We start from the raw sequence: 23,766 nt of genomic DNA, 5'->3' as shown, positions 1-23,766 counted from the left end.
TAATCCATACCATTTTATTTGGTCTTTTCATCAGATAAAAGATGCAAGGGTAAGATGACTTATTATATCCAGCTTCATATTTAAATATTGTATGCCCAGCCCCCCTTCCTCTTTTTTATGGGGATTGCTCCACGGGTTCCTTGTGCTTAAATTGAAAGCAGTTTTCTCCTGTTATGCTGGAGCTTTAATCAAATTCTTCATTTAGTATATTTTATTTTTGTTGCTTCTTGTTCTTTTCCTACTCATTTTATATTTGGTGTTGTGTGTATGATATTCACAATCAGGGAGGTTTTTTTTTATTTCTTCTTGCACCTTCATTACAGAACCTGATAATATGTTGCAAAACGATAACATATATTAAAATGTCCCCAATTACCAAGTGTTAGCTGGGGACATTTTTAGATATGTCAACAATTTAAGGTTATTTTTTTCCGGCATCCATATTTGTCAGAAGATATTTTTTGAGGCTGGGAGGAAATATTTGTTTGGACCAAAAGCTACAGTACAACTCAGTGCTTTTACCCACAACTGACTTATAAATAAAAGCACATTAAAATGTCATAAAATGAAGGTATCTACTGAGTTTTAACCAAATAGATGTTTTGAAAAAGGGAGAATGTTTTTTTTCTGTTTTGACATAGAACTCTTAATGACAGCACTGAGGTTCTACACTTGTAGAAACATAATTCTTGCCTCAGCAGACAGTGAGTAAACCGTTTGTGTCATAGATGGGGAGTATGAAAGTTAAGGTCAAAAAAAGGTTGTGGTAGAAGACACATGGTGTTAAGTTAACAGATCTGTTGTATGCATGAGTATAGATGCAACATTTCCTTAGATACACCCCCCCCAAAAAAAAATCACAACCAGTTTTAGAATTGTATTAAAGCCAATTTTATTTGGTAGTAAATCCGTAAAGCTTAACCCTTTCTGTCTTGACTCCTTGAGTGCTTACCATTTTAACTCCTAGCACAGTACCAGTTTTTCTTTGGTTGGATTCTTTTGTAGGTGTTTGTCAAAATTGAGGCTTCAGTCAATTCATTCTCAACTTGGATTAAAATGAAAATTAACACAAATATATGTAGAGAGGGCTTGTTATGCCGTAATCATCAGTGATATTGAAATTTGTAAAGCTTGTAAAAACACACAGAAAATATAAATATAAAACACTCAACAAAAAACTGACATGATTAAATACTGTTAAACAGTTTGTGCTGATATAATAACCAGGATTATAGTTTAAGCAAGTATAAATTAATGCACATAAATTATCATATCATTAAAATGTTAGCAGAAAGAGTATTGTTTCGCCACCTTTGGAATGCTAGCTGGTGCTAGCCTGTCAATCCTTTAGGGAAAAAGTTTACATCAGTCTTTTCTGGTATGACAACAGACTTGTCCCAGTTTTTTTTCCATAACTATTACAGGTGTGACTTTGTGCAATACAATGGCAAAGGCACCACACCTACCCCCGGGAAACTGTAAAGGAATGCATACATTGACTTAAGGCAGTATTTTGTCATTATATCAACAGTGAATAACAGTGGATTAGAGATGAGATTGTCCTGTTTATTCCAGCCAGTGAATAGGTAGTTTGCATTTTAAATCAGATAAAATATAACATCTCAAATAATATTTTCGATTATGGCAAAGGAAGTTATACCATGTAAATGTTAATGTAATCTCCACTATAGGACGAAATGAAGCCCGACTCATTTCACCTCCCACTGACTTTAAACAGTTGCAAACGGAATCCAGCTGTTAATAGCCACACGAGCTACGGTTACAGATCTCACAAAGATGGGAGCAGTGAGCTTCAGCGCAGCAAAGAAATAAAATACATGTATTAAAAAAAAAAAAAAAACCCCACACACAAAACCTTTCAATCCTTTAAGAAAATGTCTATACCAATTACATATTATGAGATAGTCATCAACAGAGAAAAAATATTAATGACTTATTAGGTAGGGGCAGTCCTATGCATACTTGAACATTCATCTGAAGTGATGATAGTTTTAGAAATGTATTTGATCTTTTATTAAAATATAGAACTACTCCAAAACATTACTCCTATTTCTATAACAGGCTGATGTGGAAAGCATCTTTCTTTGGCACATAATAGGCAGTATGTACTTTGAAGTCTGGTGACATCACATTTAACTCCAATATTCTCAATAAAATATACAGTGTACATACAGGTTTATAGAAGTAAATAACGAGCTACCAAAAGGAATGCTACTTTGATGTAATTTCTGTAACCATCTCCTTACTAAAAATGTCAACTTCTACTTAATCTTGTTGAGGTAAAGATAAATAAGGAGAAATAAATTATGTGTCAGAACCCAACATGCTTACACTCAAACATAACTTTTCTCAGCTGACAACTACTGATTCATCTATGACAGAGCTTTTTCAACTTGGCAATTGTGCCAAGTGCTCACTGTGTGAGGAACCAATAAATACTGTCATTATACTTTTAAACTCAGACCTGCTATTGTAGCTCAATAGAGTTGACATTCAGGAAGGAATGTGTTTTGCCTGTCATCTGAAATGTTGGTCACGTTTATGGTTTCTGAATTATAGTAATCAGCATTTGTTCTTTACAAATACTGTCCAGCAAGCTTGGTGTGACAAGTCACAAAATAATAGTTCTAAAGATATGAACAAGGTTGACAGAAGCAAGACTAAGGGACCTTTATGTATTCAAGGCTACTACCATATGAAATCTTTTCAAAATAGTTGGATAAATAATTTCAACATTATAGCACATTAAAAAGGCTATTATAATTGTCCAAAATAAAATACAGCATATTTATATTCAGTTCTCTAAGTGTCAAATATCTATGAGGAAATAAACATATGTACCTGCAGAGTAACACACCAATACTGGACAGCATATGAAAAACATATCAATTCCTAACAACAAAAAAATCTTCAGTTCACTAATGAAAGCATACAATGAAATGTAACAAATTGTTGGCGCAAAGTTGAATTGAAATAAGTTTACATTTTTGTGAACTATTGTAATACTAATCCCACTTGTACCGTTAAACTGTAAAAAACAGTTCAGCCCGTGGCTCTGCTATATGGGTTCAAACGACTAACAGTAATACAGAGCAAATGTCGCCCAATTTCAGCTTATAGGAACAATGTGGATCTGATGGTAAAGGGTACTTTCATCACCTCCCTCGACTAGTTCAGTTGAGCCTCAGTGACTTTTTTTTAGAGAAGATCATTTGCTTAAAAAGTAGGATGTGTAACACCCCACAATGGAATGATAGGAATGTTTAAATAGTCTTCTCTTATGACAGCTCTTCTGAAAATATGTGGAGTTATGAAAAAAGTATCAGAGCAAAAATGTGGGAAACACCAAAAATTAATGAGGAGAAAACAAGAGGTGCTTAACTTCAAACTTAAAACAAATTTTTCGGTGTTTATAGACCTGTTCTCAGTCTGGATTGAGAGGGGACGGACTCCATTTGAAGCTCCTATTGGTCAGTTCAGGCATAGAACTCCTTGGTTGGTGCTTTGTGATACTGCGTTGTGGAAAGCTTGGTGTCTCCCAGGTCATAGCTGCCTTCATCCTTCTTCTTCATGCGGTAGGCGAGCAGGACAAGGAGGAAAACAGCACAGAGGAATCCGACCACGCCACAAGCTATGACAGCTATAGGGGACATAAGGAGAAAGTCAAATCTCTCTGGTGTCCCACACTTGCTGCAGAATGCGTTCATCAACAGATTAATACTGTACTTTAATACAGTAATAGAACTCTTTTTCAACAGATTATTAATAGTTTACAAATTTTACAGCTTCTAAAATGAAAGCAAAACTTTTTCGTTAAGTTTTCGGATTCAGTTCGATTAAATTCTCTAAATCACCCCACAAAACCAGATTTGGAGTAATCAGAGTGGAACTCTGTCCTTACCTGCCAGCACCTCAGTCCTTTCCCACAGGTTTTCTGAGGTCACATCCTTGGGAGAATCCAGTTCATAAATTCTGCTGCCCCTGCCATCTACGGCCACAATTTCATTGTCGTCCAAGTTCTTGGGGACCTCATCGCCAGTATTTTTGGGTGGTGCAACATTCCACCTATCCAGACTGTTCTCATCTGTGTCCTTGTTTACACTGATGTCCACAGTGGATTTAGTTATGGTAGATTCACTTGGAGGGATGGTGATGCGACTGGTAGACTGTGTCAACCAATCAGCTGTTGGGTCAACACTTGCCTCCTGGAGGAATAAATACGTACATCCATTGAGCTCTCAGTTCTTAAAAATTTGTCAAGTGAGGCAGATGTTAAATTTAATATTTTTAGCAATCTCTTTCATTACACCCCTAACCTCACCATTAATCATAATATACAGGTATTACCTGTAGATGTATTCTGGTGAGGGTTTTCAATCAGTTAGACACATCAGTAAACAAGTAATTCTTGACTGTATATTACATAATTTCAATGTCTGAATGTTAATGTCACTGTCCGAATGTAAGTTGATGGTGTCCTTAACACCGGAATTTAAAAAAAAAAGAAATAAAGTGTAAATAAAAAATTTAACCTTGAAGGATTTTTATAAAAACTGTACCTTATTCCTGCTGTCTCCCTCAGGGAATGGAATTATCTTGATGTCCTTCGACGTGGTCACAGGAGGGTTGAGAGGAGAGTCTGCTGTTGTTTGGGGTTGACTTGGAACCACTTCAGTCTTGGTGGCGTTGAAGAACTTCAAGAGTATTTCTGCCTCATCTATCAAGTCTGTGCCATCTGTGATAAAACCATCAATAAAATAAATTAAAATCTGACTTTTTCAGCTCTGCAGTTTTAGTGATTTTGGACAGAATTTTGTACTTCCTGTCTGAAGAAAATCATGTCAAATTTAGTTTGATTTTTTTTTTCAGATGAACTGAAGGATTAAATGTTTTTGTATGCTTATGGGTTGAGGAAATTTAATTTCACAAGAAATTGTGAAAAGAATGTTTCTAAAAATTCTATAAAAGCTAAAAGGAGGGCAGCCTCTCTTTGCTCATGAAAATACAAAATTTTGGAATTTTGAAATCTGAGTGATTCTAATAGAACCTCACCTGCTAACTCCTCATAACCCCAGGACACACATCTGACATTCTGAGTGATGGCTTCCGTAAATATGAGCATGTGTACCCAAATGCACAGATCGTAGAGGACACGCACTCAATTTGGAAAACTATTGTAAAACTAAATGCCCAAGAGTGGACTGAGTTATGATTTGAAACCAATTTTAATCTGTAATCCATTTTCTAAATCTTCTACAATGAGAAATGTAATACTGTGTCCATTAATGGAAATTAAGCAAATCAAGTCATGTCCTTACCATAGTCTCCAGATCCAGAGCCTGAACCATCACCATCTTCATCATCTGGAGGAATTAAATAATCTTTGCCATCTTCACTACCTATAGGGTCACCTGATGTTTGTTCCTCTAGGTATAGGTCATCTCCTGCAGGAAAAGGTGACTGGGAGGAGACGAAGAACTGCAAAAGAGAAAAGCAGTTTGTTTTTTATTACTGAAACAAGAGAGAAATCGGCAAAGGCAGAAAAATACATACATTCATAGATCTATCCACTAATCAAAAACATGAACGTCTCTACAGCTTGGGAGTAAGAAAATAAGTACTGCAGTCAGTGATCTATGAGAAACATATGCAAGAGCGCCAGACAGCAGAGGTTGATGTGTGATTGTGAGGAGAGAATAATCTAGCCAGTTCCAAGTCAAGAGAACACACAGAAGACCAAAATCTTTGTGTCCAAGGGATCAGACACCCCAATTCTTGGAAAAAAAAGTGTTTGTGCCCATATCACAGGTCGCATAGGTGAATGAAATGTCACTAATGTGAAAATTGCCCAAGATAAAACAGTGCAAAAATACACCAAATAAAGAAAACAATTAACAGATGCACACGACCGGATGCCTTCAGTGGATGTGTGAATTTAATTGAATTGTGTTCGGCAGTTTTTGAGGATGTGGATAAATTTACCTTTCATACTGACAAACAGGGGTAACAGGAGATTAAAAAAAACACACGAATCAAAGGAGGAGACTAATGATGAAAATCAAAAAGATAGGAAAAGCTCAGCAGATGTTGGTAGTAAGACAGAGAAACACATGCAGACATGGATAAATATGGCCCATTGAGGTCTGAAGTATGTCTGGTATGTATACTATGCTTCCACTAACACAGGTGCTGAGAGCAGGAGAAAGGAGAAAAACGGAAAGAAGGGAAGAAGGGCGAGAGAGACAGGGACACTACTGTACTTTTCCCGTAAAGCGGGTGTTGATGACTTAGGAGGCGATGTGTGAGGAAGTGTACCAATAAAACTTCATTGGAATGAATATTCACGCTTCAGGGAAGAAGTAAATCACTTCTTTGTGTGATTCATATCTATATTATATTTGTCTGTTTTGTCATCAGGATCCCTATAGTGACAAAACTTGCCATAGGAATAAATGTTGTTGAGAGTATCTCCTCTGATTGCAGAATAGAGTGAGAGTCGAATAAACCAGAGTTGTGTTTGTGTAATTATTCTGAAGTCTCTAACAAACACCTCATAATTTCATTCTGTATAGACCAGTAGACGTGTACATTTCTGGCATCAATGAACTGATGTAGCTCAAACCTCAAGACAGACTTCTGAGATAGAATATTTTTATTTGAGCCAAGATGTAACAAGACATAACCCACTCTGAGACAAACAAGATGTGTTCACATTGTAGTGACACAGGCTAAGATAAAACCCCTAACATCCATTTTAAAGGCACAGCAACATCTCAGGGCTGACTACAAAAGCAGATGGGGGAATTTTGAAATCTGACATACTTGCCGTCTTCAGCCCTGGATTAAAAAAACAGATGCTGAATTTGTCAAAACTAACCACATACACACTTTCACAGAATGGACCTGCTGCAAGGACACAAACATGTTGTTCACGAGGCCTTCGTTATTTGCTTTGCAAACATACAATGATGTGGATGATCAATTCTTAACTGGAAGCTGTTATATATTTATCGTCATGCCTGCAAACATGCAGGATTGGCTGATTTATTAATTTTTGAGCGAAAGCAGCCCATGTTCATGCCTCTAGTGATGAAGCATCTCAGTGAATACTGGGTCTTACATGCTGGAAAATGACCTGGATTCCCTTTTAAGGCCAGAAGAGCTACTACTATGACCTTGAGTTATTCTGAACTGATGTATTGCCAAACACACCACCTCCAGCACATATCATGTGACTACAATGTGAGGTAGAGCTTAGTCACAGTTAGTCATTATCTGTGATCTTTCACTTGAGTTTAATCATTAAAATTGAACTTTTTTCATTATGCTTTATTCTGTTGTGATATAGACAGACCATGGAAAAATGCATCTAAAAATAGTATTACTTTGAGTCTCAATCATTTTTTAGTAAAATTCAAAGAAAGATACCAATCACAAATGTCATATACAAGGTGATGTTTTAGGTTTCATTTATCATCTAATTAACACCTCTTTCATTGTTTTTTTTTTTTTGACATATCACTTGAATTTCATTTGTAGTATTATTGGTGGATGATTTTCAGTTAACTGTCTCATAATTAACTAACAGCTTCAGCTCAAGTATCTCTCCGCACAATATTAAGAGATGAGAAGGAAAATAAATGACTGTCTGCTCATTCCTGTTGCAGGCAACACATTATGCAATAATGTTTACTGAAAGATGTACACTGAGTCACTCAGAGGTTACACACATCTGAAAAACATACAAATGTACAAAGCTCACAAATATATACACAGACTATAAACTGTACAGTATTACCATCTGGCATCCCTGTGCTCCATTCAAGTGAAAACTATTCACTGAAACCAGCCAGTCACAGTGATTGAAACACTACGGAAATTCAATATTTACACTGTTAGTGTACTGTCAAAAAAATCTTATCAAATTTCTATATTTTGTGTCTGTTGTGTTTAAAGTTGTTATATTAAAATATTTCTCCTACTAGATGAAAGTCGATAATGAAAGCAGAGGGCAAAGAGTGAGGCTGTGAAACCACCCAGATCGCAGAAGCACACAACGCTGGGTTTGACCTGATCTACAAGTCATTAAATGCTATACTGTAGTAATAGCATTGCCCACTTTTCGGAAGGTAAATTTTTGGAGTCCCAGTCCCAAGATATTTAACCCCATATTGCTCCACCGGCACTATCAGAGCTACACAGTGTTCCTCAGGGATGAATCAAACGTAGAAAATAATTTCTCCGAGGGATTTCCCCAAACAGGATCAATAAAATATACAAACAAAAAGATGACTGGTATACAGTACGTAGTAGATAGTGGACATTTTTTACTGTGTAGAAAAATAGGGATATTTTTTTTCCAGATTCCTAAATGTGAGCAGACTGAAAGTGACCTAGTATCTTCTTCAACTGACCCACCAGAGGATAAATATCATGTTGTTTTGAGATGTATGTAATAATATTCATGATGGAGTCCCACCAATTTCCCTGTTCTCACTGACAAAAAAAGAGAGAAAAACCCCCCAAAACAAAACCATTAATAGAGTTTGTTTCATTAGAGTCCCCTAGCCACCAATACCTACCGGTTTACCAATGTAGAATAGAATTTTACTTTATTCCTCCCCAAAGAGGAAATTCCTTTCATTAAGCAGCGTAACAGAACAGCAGACTGACAACACACAGTACACAATACACACTCAGATTATAAAATACAGCATATACAGTAATATAAATAGAACAGAAAATTTACAAATGCCCAGCTATACATATTAACCGAGAACAAATAGCTATATAAATAGAGTCATGGATGTGATTATGATAAGAAGATCCCTGGTTTCACAATTCATTCAGGTCCACTTGTGTAAATCCATCAAAGACATGCTGAGACTGAAAGTAAGGGCACACAACCAAATCACAGAAAGAGTACAGCAGCCAAACAATTCCTATCAGAATGACAGGATGTGTACAGTCTTGTCTTCAAGTGAGCTGTGCTGTGATTAATATGTTGTGACTCATCCTATGTTACAGATAACCCAAGAGCACATAAAACTTCATGTAAACACTATCAACTTTTCACAACTGGCGACACCAAACCACTATACTGTATTTTCATTTAACAAATATCATATGTTGTGCTCATGTGTATCCCATCTATTTCTGTCTATTTTGGCAAAGTGCTGAACATTTGTAAATATTAAAGAAAGCACGTGTCTCCCTCTTCCTCTTGCCTGAACTGGAAAACAGTGTATTCCATGCCGTTCCATGCTTGTCTGAACTAGCCTTGTATGAGACTCACAGTGAGTCATCCGTCAAGAAAATGACACCACGATAGCCTCACAAAGCATTATGAGGAGTGAGCTTGCTAAAACATTCATCTTTACGATGGAAGAGACATCATGGACTAACCAGTAATTCTACAGCCACACGGAGAAAGAATACATACTTTAACCCATCACGCCCAGCAATTTGGACTGCAGTCTGTGTATTAGTGGGATGACGTGAAGGAGAATCAAAGCATGATTTAGACAGAGTATGATACACATTATAATAGGAGGCAAGCACAATGTTAGCTAAAAAAAAAAAAAAGGTTTTGTTTCTTTTCGGAGGAAAATTCACAGGGTAGAAATAGATTCAACAGAATTCTCCTCATCTTTTCAAACGTTTCAATATTTATTAAGCATTTACCAAGTTGTCCTATGGGACAGCAGGTCATTCTCAGCTTTCATTTACAAAATAGTGTACACTTCAGAGATTATAAATAACATCATGCATTTCTAGCGAGGTGGTGAAAATCGCTGGCATTGCATGGGGGCCTTAACAGTGTGTTAATCATACAGTCAGGATATTTTTGTACTTGTGTCAATGTAAAGCACTTTCCTCTCGCCTGTCATTTCCAGGTGTTTTCCAGCTTTGCAGCCAACATAGCCAAGGAGGGGGGAAAACAAGCTGATATTTTCAAATTTTAATTAATCCAAAACCCTGTGTGGATCACAAATGTAAATCAGATCTGGAGGATTAAATTAATATGTCAAAACTTTGAGCCCGAGTTGTAGACTTTGGATTTATGTGAACATGATACCAAATAGATGCCTGAAATTGGCTTAGATAGTGAATAGAACTGTCCAAAACCACCATTAGCACGCATGCTGGCGTGACTTATGTTGATCTATCAAGATATATACATTTAAAAGCAGTCTATTGCTGTGTTGGTCATTTTTACATAAAAATCCACGAGGGCAAAAGATAAACATACTACATAAGCTGCACGAAATATGTTCCAAATGTTCCCCCGAGTGGGATCCCAAATGAGAAAAACAAAGAACTTGCAGCTAAAATATTGGGTTTTGTGAACGACTCTTTTCTTAAGGTGAGTAAACTGCTAAAGCGTTTTTTCCAGGAATAAAAGAAAGTTAGAAAGTTAACATTATGGGGGCAAGTAAGATTCAAAAGTCAATAGTTCGATATATGTTAAAAAAACCGGAATTAAAAACAACTTACTTTTTCACTGATAAACCCAGCCGCTAGCCCGACGATAAACAACAACCGCAGACTCCACATCTTAACTTCCAAAAATAAACTGCAGTTGTGGGGGGGGAGGGCAGAATTATATCTTTTTAATGAGTCAATATTCTTAATCGTCGAAACCTAAAAAGTATGTCCTTCCTTTTATTCCTCGGCACGTTTCCACGGGTGACTGCAGCTAATTCTCCTGACCTTCGGATTTAAATGGTCGGCTCCTCCACACGTTAAGAACTCCGCCTGAAAACTTGTTTGGACTAAGAGTTCAGCGTGGCTACGTGATGACGTCAGCACGGTGTGACGTTCAAGTTATTATGGAAATATCTCTGACTGATGCCTAATGTAATTAACCTGTAATTTTAGGGGGGGTGTGTTGTCAATAATTATTATGATCATTACGTCATATTACCGGTATTGTGATGTAAAAAAAATTAGTTTCCTAAAGTTTGTTGAAAAATAATTAAGAAACGAAATGGAGAAGCTGCACTGGTTCACGAACGGATATAACAGTCAATGTGAAACACATCTTATATTTAGGAATTAGGAGAAGCAATTACATGGGAGAAATAACACTCCTCTATTCTGTTATTACCTAACTACATACTTTTTTATATAAGCTTGATTTTGACGGTCCAAAGCCCCCTATGCAATTTCCTCCGGGATTAATAAAGTATCTATCTATCTATCTATCTATCTATCTATCTATCTATCTATCTATTACCAGATACTAAGTCCTTGTTATTAAGTTCCATTTTAAGCTAAATAAGTAGGTGATGTACAAATGTGAATTCTGATGAACGTTATGAAAATGTTGGTGTCAAATCTCTTGTTAAACATTAAAGTGCATCAAAACTTCTGCGACAGAAAAAACAATACCAAACTGGATTGCATGACAGAAGACAATACAGAAATACAGTATAGTATCTAAATGTTATCAACATAAATAAATACTAACGATATAGTTGAAACAGGAAAAATCCCAATGTTTATAAATACGTTTTGTGTTTCAGTCATTTTTAATGACATATTTTGTATCTCATACTGACACAAACATTTTCATTCTGACCTTGGATACATTAATCATATGCTGCAGTATATGCAGACGAATCAGATAATCTATTTTAAACTGTGTGATCCCATCTGGTGCACGTGAGCGGTCATTGCAATGTGAACAAGGCAGTCAGAGATTGCAACATCCCGTGACACCCCGACCCTGACCTCCTTCCATAATAGTCGCAGCAATCAATTCTATATTGTCCTATTGAGTATTCGGCTTTTCATTTCATATTTGTAAGTTGACCACTGCTAGAGGTATACTGTAGCACAGACTCAGGACAACCTATAATATTGTTCTATTAAAAAGGTATAAAAGTGAAAACTTGACCTTGCCCCAGTTTTTCAAAATCAAGGTTGTGATCTAATTTTCATCACCTTGCCTCCCTGAATATAACGGCTTTTGTTTCGTCTTTCTATCTTATCCGATTCCTGAGATATTTGCAAAAACAATGTACAAAAGTTGAAACTTGACCTTGATCTAGTTTTCTCAAGTTCATCATCTCATTTTCATCCCCGAGTAACGTGCTTTTTCTTTCATCTTTATACCTGCAACGGTTATGAATATATTTGGTGGACAGACGGATGAACACACAAACACTAACAGTTACATCATCACTTTTCGGAATTAAATACACTTCAATTTAGGATTGAATAGCCTACTTGCAGGTGCAGACCTCGACCATTAACGCAATGTCATTTTTTTTTGTTTTTGCTGTCATGTATATATTACAGCACTTCCATCATAAAAATCAGGAAACCTTTCAACTATGTTAATTTGTCAAATTTATACAGAAAGTGATCAGAACTGACCTAGTACATTGAGATGTTTAATATTTCTTCAGTCAATTTTGACTGAAAACAGAGCAAATTATTCTGACACGCACAAAACAAGTCTGCATACCATATTTCGATTTCATTAAAAAATCTATCATCTACCATATGGACTTTATGTCTTTTTACTATCTCTCCACTTAAATAATTGCAACTTCTTTTCCGACACTTTTCCGTGTTGTGCTACAACTGTCATCAATTCCTTTAACTGGAAATTTCCTTAGAATATAGCGGTGGTTTTGAAGGTTTATTTGGCTCCTTGAGGACATCTTGAAACATCAGGCTGGAAATCACAAACATAAGATGTGGGTTGTCAGTGTGTGTCATGTTTGGAGCAATACCAAAACCTTTCTTTGGTAGAACTTTCAAAAAGTTTCATGGGCTTGCACTGTCAACATTTAGAATGCCAGTAGCTGTCGTGCAAAAGCGATAAGGTTTCAGTTTTGCCTCCACAGTAACATTACTTAAACTTCCAGTTACTAGGAAACGTTAATCTGAGAAACTCACAGTAACACTCAAAGCAAATGTCTTCCCATTATATAATCAAACTTAAATCCAATAGTCATGTTATTTTTACTCATGAGACACCTTGACCACAGAAGCCTATGCTAAAGTGGAAGCACACTGGTGCAATTACTAATTTGATAGTTACTGAAGAATTACATTTTACCTACCTGAATATGCAGTTTCAGCTACAATCTTTCTTGAAATATTATGTAATTGTAGTAAAATGTCCGACTTACATACAGTATTTAAGTTTTATAAATCCCCAAATGTGGAATATTACGTGGATCCAAATGAGATAGTTGTGGAAGGTCTTGTGGGGATGTTTTATATTTGTCCAAGCATTGTTGGCATCATCCATGAAGTTGGAAGCAACAATTTGTCAACTGCCTTTATCTATCGACAGTGGTTACGAAAATTCTGTATCCAGATGATGTAATGGATTATATTAAAAAAAGAAATTAATCTATATCCATTTTTAGCTTTTCATGTAGTCCTTCCAGCAGACAGAAAGACAAATAAAACAGAAACACCAGCAAAAACCAAATAAATAGGTAACAAAACCAAACTGACACCTCATTATTTGAAAACAAATTAGCTGATGCAGCTCATCCATAGATCTGCCAGAAATGCTTGAAAAAATTTTCCACCACATTAAATATTTTAGTCATTCAAAATGTTGTGCATCTTAACATGAGTCAATCTTGCTTGGATATTTGTATTGAAGAAATTATACTTATTAAATAACAAATTACATTAATTTAATAAGTCATGTGAAGGTAAGTTATACGTTTTTCTGTTTCAGTTCCAATGCCACCTCTCTATTTAGACACATCTGTAAAACCGCTGATCACATAAAAAAAGTCTGTGCACACGTTTTATCTACATATATGAAGTTATCATATGTTCAGATATGAAGATATCTAATGTGTATCTGGAATAAATCCAATGAAAATTCCAATAATGGGTACACAGAAGCACACACCAAGTCTTCTGACATTTGGATGCAATCCCAAACTTTGAGGTACATATGAAAAATAAAAATCTAGAGAATCATCTGTAGAAAATGGAGGAGGTCTGGGGAATGAAAGCAAATGTCTTTAAAGTCTGTAGAAGGTCTGTGGTATTTTAAAGAGAGGAGGAATCATCTGGGTCCTGATTTGACATCAGTTGCTTTTAGACTTCTCTTCCAAAGTGGAGGGATCTGTATGACAAAAAAGACAACAATAAGGATCTGACTGTTGTCCACCCACCGAGCATAACCAGATCGAATTAAATCAGGAAAACAATTTGTTGAGCAATGGACTTTGTACAGCCCCACCCAGAGAGAAAACACTTGTGTTTCACTTGAGGCCCCCCTGTAGGAAGTCTTTTATATTACCAGTGGGGGTGCCGCAGGTGCTAGGTGTCGTCCCAAGAATGAGAGCAGCCGCCTCCAGATAAGCCCACTGCCCAAAAACATGAATCCTGTAACTAGCCAGAACATACAAGGCTCCTGGTGATAAACACAAAGACAAAACATAAATATACAGGAGGATAAACATACAAAAAGGCACAAAGTGTTTTCAGTGAAATTTCCAAAGTTTTGAAGGTCCACAGGATGCTCATCCTGATGATCAGACTAACAGTCCTAAACACAAACAAAAACAAGGCAGTCAGAGACAACAACATCCCGTGACACATCCAAATTTTACCCTGACCTACACATTTTTGTGCCTCTGGCTTCCTGAAAATGTTTCATTTTTGTTTTGTGATTATATCTCATCAAGTTTCAGAGATGTGTCCCTGAAAAGGTGTAAAAGTGAAAATTTGACCTTGAACTTGTTTTTCAAGGTCAAGGTTGTGATCCAATTTTCATCCCCTCACCTCCCTGAATATAATGCCTTTTGTTTCGTCTTTCTATCTTATCTGGTTCCTGAGATATGTGCAAAATATGTACAATAGTTGAAATTCGACTTTGACCTAGTTTTCTCAAGGTCAAGATCATCATCTCATTTTCATACCCTTTGCTGCCTGAGTAATGTGCTTTTTCTTTCATCTCTTCTATCTGCAACGGTTGTGAAGATATTTGGTGGACGGATGGACGGACACACAAACACTGACAAATACATCACCGCTTTCCGGGATATAATAACACCATACTTTATACTATGTAAAAACTTTTTGTGACGCATTTCCTCATCAGAAAGCTGTCTCACCTCTTCAAATGTCGACATTAAGTTCATTCCAAAAGCAACTCCAATCAGACCAAACAGGTTCAGGGAGAAGGAGCCCATCGTCAGCTGCAGATCCAGCCTCATCATCACGTTACGATGGCTGTAGTAAAAAAAAAAAAAAGACACGGAGAAACAGATTCGGTTTCAAGTGTGAGTATGTGATTAAGTGTCAACTTAAAGTATAGGTGCACAAGTTTGCTTCTCGCTTTTCTTCTTGTACTCATTTCTCTTTTTTTAATCAGTTGTCAACCATCATATTACCATCAAAACATCAAAAAATATTTCCATAGAGTTTAAAAAAATGTAAATAAAACAGTTTCAAACTAAATCCAGTGAATGGCAGGAAAACAAGTAAAACATGATGGTTGTGAAAAAATTCTGGAAGATTTCTTTCACTACAAAAGACAGAAGTTTCAGCTTTAAAATGAACTGACTAGGTCTCTCTATACAAATTATATAATGTATATACTGTATGTGCGTACCTGTCCAGGTTGATAAAAATAACATTCTCAGAGTCATCTATTAGTCCTTTCAGCTCTCTGGTCCTGTTCCCCAACTCCTCAGCCTGAGGGTAGTAGCATTGAAATCAGGTGGTATTTTTAATATTAAACAAAACTATTATAAATTGGACAGATCCTGTACCACTAGAAAACAATGTAAGAGTGAAGTATAAGAGTTACCTCAAAGATAAAGCTGGTGTGACATTCATGTAAAAACACTTAGAAATTACTTACTTAAAAATATATATGGGCTTACCTGCATATAGTAATTCTCCAACAACAGCTCCATCTCTTCAGCGTGGTCAATACCCAAACTACTCTCCTCACTTAGACAAACATATAACAACGGTTATTTAAGAATAACAATCATATGACTTTTTTTCAATCATATATTCAATTTCCTTTTCTTGAAGAGAGAAGACACTCTCAATAACTTGAAAGCATGTGTTCACAAGTAGTCGTGAATTTGTATGATTTAGAGCAGAATCAAAATTAACATTAATAAAAATGGAACTAAATAAGTTTGAAATTGTTCTGAAGGATTGTTCACCATGGAGTTTTGTGTTGAGAAATAAATCTGCTCACAAGGCCAACTCATGCCAAAGACAGGTTTGGCATCTTCTGATCAGCCGTGTCTGTGTAGGTACTCATTTATCCAGGTCATGGTTATCCAAAAATGTTTAAGTAAGAAATGAAACATCTTCAGGACTTTTAGCTACAAAATCGCTCTTAAGAAAAACTGTTTTTGAAGTTCCTTTGAGTGTAAGTGAGCACTAATATGACATACAAAACTCTTGGGTCCGTCCACTTGGTCAAACAAAACTCTTCAATGATCTCATCCTCATCCAAAATCTTCAGCAAGGAATCCTTAAAAACTTTTACGTCTGTGTCCAACTCTGATAAGCTGTCGGAGACAAAAGAGGCAGAAAAAAACTAAATTTGTGATTATGCAGTGTGACTGGTTAGGCAGAACAAGTTTAGACCAGAGATGTGTGACTGTTGATGCTTTTTGATTGGAAACATGAGAGGTGAGGGACTATTGTGAGTCAGTCCAGTCCCAGAGATTTAGACCAAAGTGTGCACAAATCTCATTTGTAACTATCTTTGAAAACTATGCCCATGCATGTAATTGGGTGCTTTACCTTTTGCTGCTCTGCAGCAGCATATGTAGCTTACTTCTATCTGCAGACAGGATTTTAGGATCAACAAGGGATTCCAATGTGTCCAGTATTATTGAGTTGACATCACTGAGGCGAGCTTGAAGGTTATTTACCTATTGACACAGAGACATGACCCATACCTTCATAGTCATAGGCACACTTATCTGAGAATAGACACATGCTTTATCTAGTTCAGATACCTAAATATACTGACATAGTGTTCTTCTAATCTGTTTTACCTTGTTCTGCAGTATGGCCTCTAGTGCTCTGAACTCAAAGGGCAAAGTGTGTGTCTGTGAGGCTAGCTGAGGAGCCAACTCCAGGACCAGCCAACGCTCCAATCCCATTCCACGAAAATCTAACACCAACAGGGATTCTGGGGTCACAATGGATTTCAAAGACTGTGAAAAACCAGAAGGGGGATGTTAGAAAACACAAATCCCCTGGAAAATGCTTGCCAATACTGAAACTCATACAAACATCACAAAACTTTCTGTGCACGTAAACTACATATGACAACCATGGTCCATACAGTTGACTCTGATCCGTCAATATTTGCTGCAACAGACGTAGCCAATGAACAAGCATTGTTGTGAAACAAAGCGTGCTAAAGTTCACCGTTGTGTTTGCTCTCCAGAGCCAAACATGACACTGCTGCGATGATCAGAGTCAAGCATCCCAGTTCTCAAGCTGCATTCACACCCAGCCAATATATGACTGAAGTGGAGGCAGACTGTACCTGAGACGCAACTGCAGAACAGAGCCTTCAATACCTCAGGTACTGAAACTGATGTGTATGTTTTATGTAGCATAATAAGATCAACATTACAGAATGCTGTTAACAGGTATATTAGAATATTACTAGTTGACTTTGAAAGTCATAGTAGTTCATTTATATTTTAAACAGAAGTACTGTTTCTATGGCTTATGGTTTCTTCTGCCAAGACAGAGATAGTGTTTAGTTCGACAATATACTCAGTGTTAGGTATAAGATAATCCCTAAATAAACAATACAAATCCATAATATCACCTGAAATGTCATTCCTGCTTTCATAATGCACTGAATAGGTAAATGATCAAAGCTAGTGCTCTGACCTACTGTCATTGATCAAAGTACTAGCTTTGATCTATGGCCTTCCTCACATCATCTCATTTTCATCCCCTTTGCCGCCTGCGTAATGTGCTTTTTGTGTCATCTTTCTATCTGCAACTGTTGTGAAGATATTTGGTGGACTAACGGACGGACGAACAAACACACCAACACTGACAATTACAATACATCACTACTTTGAAGCGAGATGTAATTATGTGCTAAGGCTGACTCATTATTGCTTTGTCACATACAGCGTTTTCCCACAAGGGCTTGATTAATAAGAACATCAACCCAAAGCGTTATTCTGAATGCAGAATGGATCTGAAGCTGCTGTGTCTCTTCCTGCTGCTGGTTCTGATAAGTCATAGCTGCACCAAAAAACAAACATGTCCCAAATCCGCTTCCAACTGTGATGAGTGCATCCAGTCCAGCCCCAAGTGTGTTTGGTGTGCGTCTCCTTCTTTTAGCATCCGCTGTAATACCTTAAAGGGACTGCAGAGGGCAGGCTGTCCCAAACAGTACATGTATAACCCTCAGAGTGGAGTGGAGGTCCTTAAGAATGAGAGCAGGTAAGTCTCCTACTTTAAAGATGCTTAGACTGAATACCAGTCATTATTGGTTCAAGACCACAATGATGTCTGAGATGTTGATCTGAACTTCTGCAGCACTGAGCCGATGAGTGCCGAGGCCCCATTCCTCCAACCCCAGGAGCTCTCTCTACGTTTGAGGCCAGGGGCCAGCCAGTCCTTCCCTCTCACGATCACCATGCCTACAGACCAGCCAGTCACAGAGCTTAAAATGGATATCAGCCCTCTGCCAGCTGGAGTCAACATTACACTTACAACCATCGACAATAGGAACCCAATGGTTGTACAGGTCAGCAGCATGAAGGTGCACAGGACTTGTCCAGAATTTTAAAGAGTATTTATTTCAGTTATAAACTCTGCTCTGTGCAGGTAAATGTTGGAAATGTCCACTGTGCCAGTGGGAGTGTCAAAGAGATGCAGAACAGGACTGGGCCATGGAGTTTCTACATCACACCCAGGCAATTTCCAATGAGTGTGAAGTTAAACATAACTTTGGAGTGTGAGTAACTTCGGAACCCATTGACAGCCAGTTATAAGGGCATGAGACAATCAGCATAATACTGCATGAAGATGGACAACTCGACTGCTCGAAAAAACAAAAGCCAAACACATTTTGACAAAATGGGTTGAGGTCATGGTAATCACACAGACCTTCACTCAAGTCTTACATTTTTTTTTAGATTTTGTATATTATGCCTTAAGAAAAAGGCAGTTGCATGGGTGGGTAGTTGATGGTGACAAAGATGGTAGTATTGCTGTCTAGAAAATTTTGGCTTAATTTTGTCAGTGGACTTTATGCTGAAGTAGTGGGCAGCACTGTTGCCTTACAAAAAGAAGGTTATCCGTTAAAATCCATCTGAGAACCTGAGAAATGTTCTGTACATTTCTGAACCCTCTGGGTTGTTGTTTCCTTCCACCACAAAAGATGCACTAAATGTGAATCGATTACTCTAAATTATCTGTAGCTTGTAATTCTTCTTCATAAAGACTCTTTATAGAGATAAACTCCAGCCCTCCCAGACCCTTACATAGGATAAGCTGTTATAAATGAAATCTGACACTGAAAGAAATTGGACATGTGTTTACATATGTAGGTTGATTGGAGGATGGGATGAAAATGAGTCATCTGAAGACTGAGAATGGAATATTTATCAAGCAACTAATAAAATGTATTTCCTTAGGTCAGTGTGGCTGCACAAGAGACCGTGAGGAATACAGTCTTGGCTGCAGTGGCCACGGGGCTCTGGTGTGTGGCCGCTGTGAGTGCTACAGTCCTTATGTTGGGCAACAATGCCAGACAGATGCATATTTTTCTCTAGATGAAAGAGCCTGCCGTTCTGGCCCAAATGCCCCTTTATGCAGTGGTAGGGGGAAGTGTGTGGAGGGCTTCTGTGAGTGTGACAACAGAGAAAAACCGGAAGAAAAATATAGTGGACAATTCTGCCAGTGCAGCAACTTTGACTGTCCTCGCTTTCAGAACAGGTATGCGATGAATAGTAAACAGCTTCTGCTCAAGACCTCACCTTTATTTAAGAAGCACACTTATACTTAAAACTTAACATCTGGTCAAACAGAATCTGCGGGGGCCATGGCAAGTGCCAGTGTGGAAACTGTGTCTGTGACGATGATTGGATGGGTGAAGACTGCAGCTGCTCCATGGAAACTGCTACCTGTATGGCTTACAACCAGATGCTGTGTAATGGTCGAGGGTCTTGTCAGTGTGGAACATGTATGTGCACTCCTCCATATATGGGGGCGACCTGTGAGGACTGCCCAACTTGTATAGGTGTATGCCAGCAGCACAGAGATTGTGTGGAATGTCGGGCATTTGGGACAGGAAGGAAGAAGAACAGGTGAGAACCGCTTTCTCGTCCTACAATCAGGTTATTATATATAGAATAACGGCAATACGAGAAATTAAGTTGTAGAAACATATCAGTGTAAAGACGTTTAAGTAAGACGTGCTTTTAGGTTTATTCATGGGCACAAAAATAACACGTATCTTCTTTTGATGACTGAACAATTGACTTATAATTTTAAAAAAGTGTGCAGAATGATAAAAAGTAAATAGGTACTCAAAATTTTTGGGATCAACTAAAACTAAACTAAATGATTGGTTAAATCATAGGACAATTCACAAGATATTTAAAAAAGCATTTTCTTGTTGCCATTTAGTCATAATATTTTTCAAAACAACTGCCTGGAAAAGGAGTTAATTGGTCTCTTTATAACAATTTTATTTTATAGTTATTAAATAATTTTTCCTCAGATATGAATTAATTACAAAATAAAAATATTTGTTGGGATTTTTTTCAAGTGCACGGACATTTCCTGGTTTGAACATGTTCAGTCTTCCTCAGGTGTGACGAAGAGTGTGGCTACCTCACTGTAAGGATGGTGGAGCTCAAACAAGAGATCACCGAACCACTATGTTCGATGAGAAGCCGTGAGGACTCTTGCATCTTCCACTACACCTACTCCAGAACGCCCTCGGGAGGACAGTTGATTGTACTACGGGATAGAGATTGTCCTCGGATGTAAAATTTTCTCTGGTTTTACTTTAAATGTTAGCTTATGCATTAAACTTACAGATTTAATTTACGTATTTCTTAAAATAATCTGAACAAATACAACTAGAGATACTGGAGCACAATATGATGACACATTTCTGAAGTGTTCCTAATTTTATATAATTTCTGATTTGTCATGAATGTGGCATTGTCAGGAGAAATTTAGGTAAGACTCAGAGCCACAAGATCTCCTAATCATCACCCACATCAAAGATGAGCTTAACGTGAGTTTATTTGGTGCAGGAAATTGTCCCATCAATCACAGAGTGCTAATAAGAGAAAGGAGCATACCTCCATTCGTATGATAATGCAGCTGTTTCTGGCAGTGAGGCTGGTAGCGTGCTGAAAGCGAAGGTCTCGTGCCTGAAGACTAAGCTCCTGGCACAGTTCTGTTTTCTTCTTCTCTGTTAAGAAAAAAGTATCCCACCAGGACAATAAACATAAGTCTTCAAAAAAAAACAACCCCTGATTCTCTCTTCAATGTAAATGAATCAAAGCCAATTTATTTTCCAACACTTACCAAATGTTGTCACATTTCCCTCTTTGTCAAATTTCATCTGTGGAATAATCAGGAGTTTGATTACTGACATTGAACAAACATACATCTTCAACCTACACTTTTGTTGAAAAAATGTTCTAAATAAAACAAATTAATAATAAACTCAATTGCTTTAAATATTCTTCTTGTTTTTGTGTTTAACAATTAGGAAATATATGAACATATGGTCTTTGTGTGGTATTGTAAAAAAAAAAAAAAGAGATACATAAAAGGTTATATCCTCCTTGCATGATTGAATGAATCAAATATTGAATAAAATTTTGACGATATTTTATGTACATTTACACACACACACACAGAAGGGACCTGTAGGCATGCAAATACAGAGAGGACGATGGAAGAGTGGCAGACAGCTACATCTTTGTTGTTCCCAATGAGCAACTTGGTGGGGACGTTGCCATCTCAAGGACACCGTGGAGGCAAACTGACACCTCTTGAAATATAGTTTGAACTCCATAAATTTTGGGTGCTACTCGCAAAGTGCAGCAGGCACCATAGTTACATTATTGCATTGTAATATAGATGTTCAATCCAGAGACTGGCAGTAATGTAAAGTGGTGAAAAGTTCTGTGCCTTACCACTACAAAAAATGGAGACACACTTGAAACGCAGGCATCGGTCACTCTGTGGCGGACGAAGGACACTAAAAAGAAAAAAAGATTTTAAACCACACGTAAAGGGGAATATTTAAATTATCCAACCAGATATCCGATAAGCATTATGGAGGAGAGGAAGAGGATACTGTAATAGCATGTCAGAATACCAAACATCGATTAAAATTTGATAATGTAAAGTTGATGCCATATTTGATATACTGATAAAAACCAAGACTTATTTTTACATTTGCATGACGTATTTCTGAAACAAAAATCACCAAACACACACATCCACCAATGTGTGGGTATGTGTGTTTGGGTATGCGCTCTCAATAACATGTCTCAAGCTCCTGAAAAGAGTTAATACTTAAAGTTAAGTAGCTACACAAGGTATTCCCATGGTGGCTTGTGCAAATCCGTCATGCGAAATTGGATCCATGCCATAATGTCATAATAAGCGGTTTAAGATGATCGACAATAACTCCCCCAGTGATCAGTAATAGACAGCTAACAATATTAATGATGGAGACCTACAAAACAATGTTTTATTATTACAGGACAGAAGATGTAAACATGCATTGTGAAGTCACGGAGTGACACTTACCGGGGCCCGGTGCAACTTGTTTTAGCAGCTTCTCATTTCTCCACGTCGCAGACTGAGATCTTCTGTGTTGACATCCAGACGTCACTGGCGTTCTTGATACCACCTCACTGTAGGCGTTCAATCTGGGTTTAATAGTTCCAGATGTAGCAGCAGACCTCAGCGGACAGACTGCTGTACGAATACCGCAAAGCATGAAGGTTCCGATCGCACCAAGTCTTGAGGAGAAAATAGAACTGCAACGACGCTTTGGAAAAAAGCTTCCATTGAATGGGAGACACATCCCGGCACAGTTAATACATCCGGTCAGCAGCACCCGGCGTAGCTTGACCTCCAGGCCATTACGAGACAGAGTCTTCACATAACCTGCCATGATGAGACCGACGTGGAGATCAGCGCCCCAGCGAGGTCTTCCAACCAGAACACAACAGCCAAGAACAAACAGTGGTCTCAAGAGGACAGAGTTAGCAATGGGAAGAAGCAAAGTGTTTGTAACCCTTCAGTCTTTGGAGCCATGTCGTTAGGAGCCACGTGTCTGTTCGCGAAAATACTAGTTTGACTGTCCACAACCACGGGTCAAATGCAGATGGAATACTGGTTAACGCTGCCGAGCCCGTCTGCTAACTCCCTTCAGCTGTCAGAGAGCTGCGGAGTTGTGTTAGTAAACTAGCATGTGCGCCCTCGTCATTATCATTTGAAATACTTAATGACAGTAAAGGAGAATACGATAAGCTTCACCCAGTTACCCGCCGACAGTTACAGACTAAAGCACAACACTAGTTCAGCTCATGTTTAAGATAATAATAGATTGTTTTTGCGCAGGTTAGCATAGTGGAAAGAACTCAAACACAAGACTGTTTCGGACCATAATGCACCGCTTCAACTACCAAGATCGTCTCTAGTTGAGAAGATCACTTACCGACGTAAATCAAGAACAGAAAAAATTCTATGCAA

General features: G+C 37.6%; 3 protein-coding genes across 3 annotated transcripts; 1 reads left to right on the top strand and 2 right to left on the bottom strand.

Moving 5' to 3' along the window:
* Positions 1–875: 875 nt before the first annotated feature.
* On the bottom strand, positions 876–10,771 carry LOC137601242 (syndecan-2-like). Its single transcript, XM_068323332.1, has 5 exons — positions 10,519–10,771; positions 5,340–5,499; positions 4,581–4,756; positions 3,923–4,226; positions 876–3,661 (listed from the first exon to the last, which is right to left on the bottom strand). Exons 1-5 carry the CDS (start codon positions 10,576–10,578, stop codon positions 3,498–3,500), a joined length of 864 nt encoding a protein of 287 aa, XP_068179433.1. The 5' UTR covers positions 10,579–10,771; the 3' UTR covers positions 876–3,497.
* Positions 10,772–11,547: 776 nt separating this feature from the next.
* mrs2 (magnesium transporter MRS2) lies at positions 11,548–23,684 on the bottom strand. Its single transcript, XM_068324675.1, has 12 exons — positions 22,816–23,684; positions 22,194–22,258; positions 21,577–21,613; positions 21,348–21,460; positions 17,046–17,207; positions 16,789–16,919; positions 16,434–16,550; positions 15,903–15,972; positions 15,629–15,711; positions 15,129–15,246; positions 14,312–14,425; positions 11,548–14,134 (listed from the first exon to the last, which is right to left on the bottom strand). The coding sequence occupies exons 1-12, from the start codon at positions 23,183–23,185 to the stop codon at positions 14,075–14,077; spliced, it is 1,440 nt and encodes a 479-aa protein (XP_068180776.1). The 5' UTR covers positions 23,186–23,684; the 3' UTR covers positions 11,548–14,074.
* LOC137601367 (integrin beta-1-like) lies at positions 18,006–21,027 on the top strand. The gene is made up of 6 exons (XM_068323525.1): positions 18,006–18,468; positions 18,565–18,775; positions 18,856–18,985; positions 19,668–19,968; positions 20,061–20,339; positions 20,847–21,027. The coding sequence occupies exons 1-6, from the start codon at positions 18,215–18,217 to the stop codon at positions 21,025–21,027; spliced, it is 1,356 nt and encodes a 451-aa protein (XP_068179626.1). The 5' UTR covers positions 18,006–18,214.
* Positions 23,685–23,766: the final 82 nt, after the last annotated feature.

This window comes from Antennarius striatus, chromosome 9, assembly GCF_040054535.1.
Source record: "Antennarius striatus isolate MH-2024 chromosome 9, ASM4005453v1, whole genome shotgun sequence".
In the NCBI taxonomy this organism is placed as follows: Eukaryota; Metazoa; Chordata; class Actinopteri; order Lophiiformes; family Antennariidae; genus Antennarius; species Antennarius striatus.
This window is presented reverse-complemented; position numbering and strand designations above follow the sequence as displayed.

Coding starts and splice junctions, on each gene's coding strand:
- mrs2 (XM_068324675.1), bottom strand. CDS start 23,185: ATGGCAGGTTATGTGAAGACTCTGTCTCGTAATGGCCTGGAGGTCAAG. Junction 16,551..16,788: donor CTGCTGCAGAGCAGCAAAAG/GTAAAGCACCCA, acceptor TGTCTCCGACAG/CTTATCAGAGTTGGACACAG. Junction 15,712..15,902: donor TGGAGAATTACTATATGCAG/GTAAGCCCATAT, acceptor TACTACCCTCAG/GCTGAGGAGTTGGGGAACAG.
- LOC137601242 (XM_068323332.1), bottom strand. CDS start 10,578: ATGTGGAGTCTGCGGTTGTTGTTTATCGTCGGGCTAGCGGCTGGGTTT. Junction 5,500..10,518: donor CTGGGTTTATCAGTGAAAAA/GTAAGTTGTTTT, acceptor TCTCTTTTGCAG/TTCTTCGTCTCCTCCCAGTC. Junction 4,757..5,339: donor CTCTGGATCTGGAGACTATG/GTAAGGACATGA, acceptor GTTTTATCACAG/ATGGCACAGACTTGATAGAT.
- LOC137601367 (XM_068323525.1), top strand. CDS start 18,215: ATGGATCTGAAGCTGCTGTGTCTCTTCCTGCTGCTGGTTCTGATAAGT. Junction 18,469..18,564: donor GTCCTTAAGAATGAGAGCAG/GTAAGTCTCCTA, acceptor GAACTTCTGCAG/CACTGAGCCGATGAGTGCCG. Junction 18,776..18,855: donor GGAACCCAATGGTTGTACAG/GTCAGCAGCATG, acceptor TGCTCTGTGCAG/GTAAATGTTGGAAATGTCCA.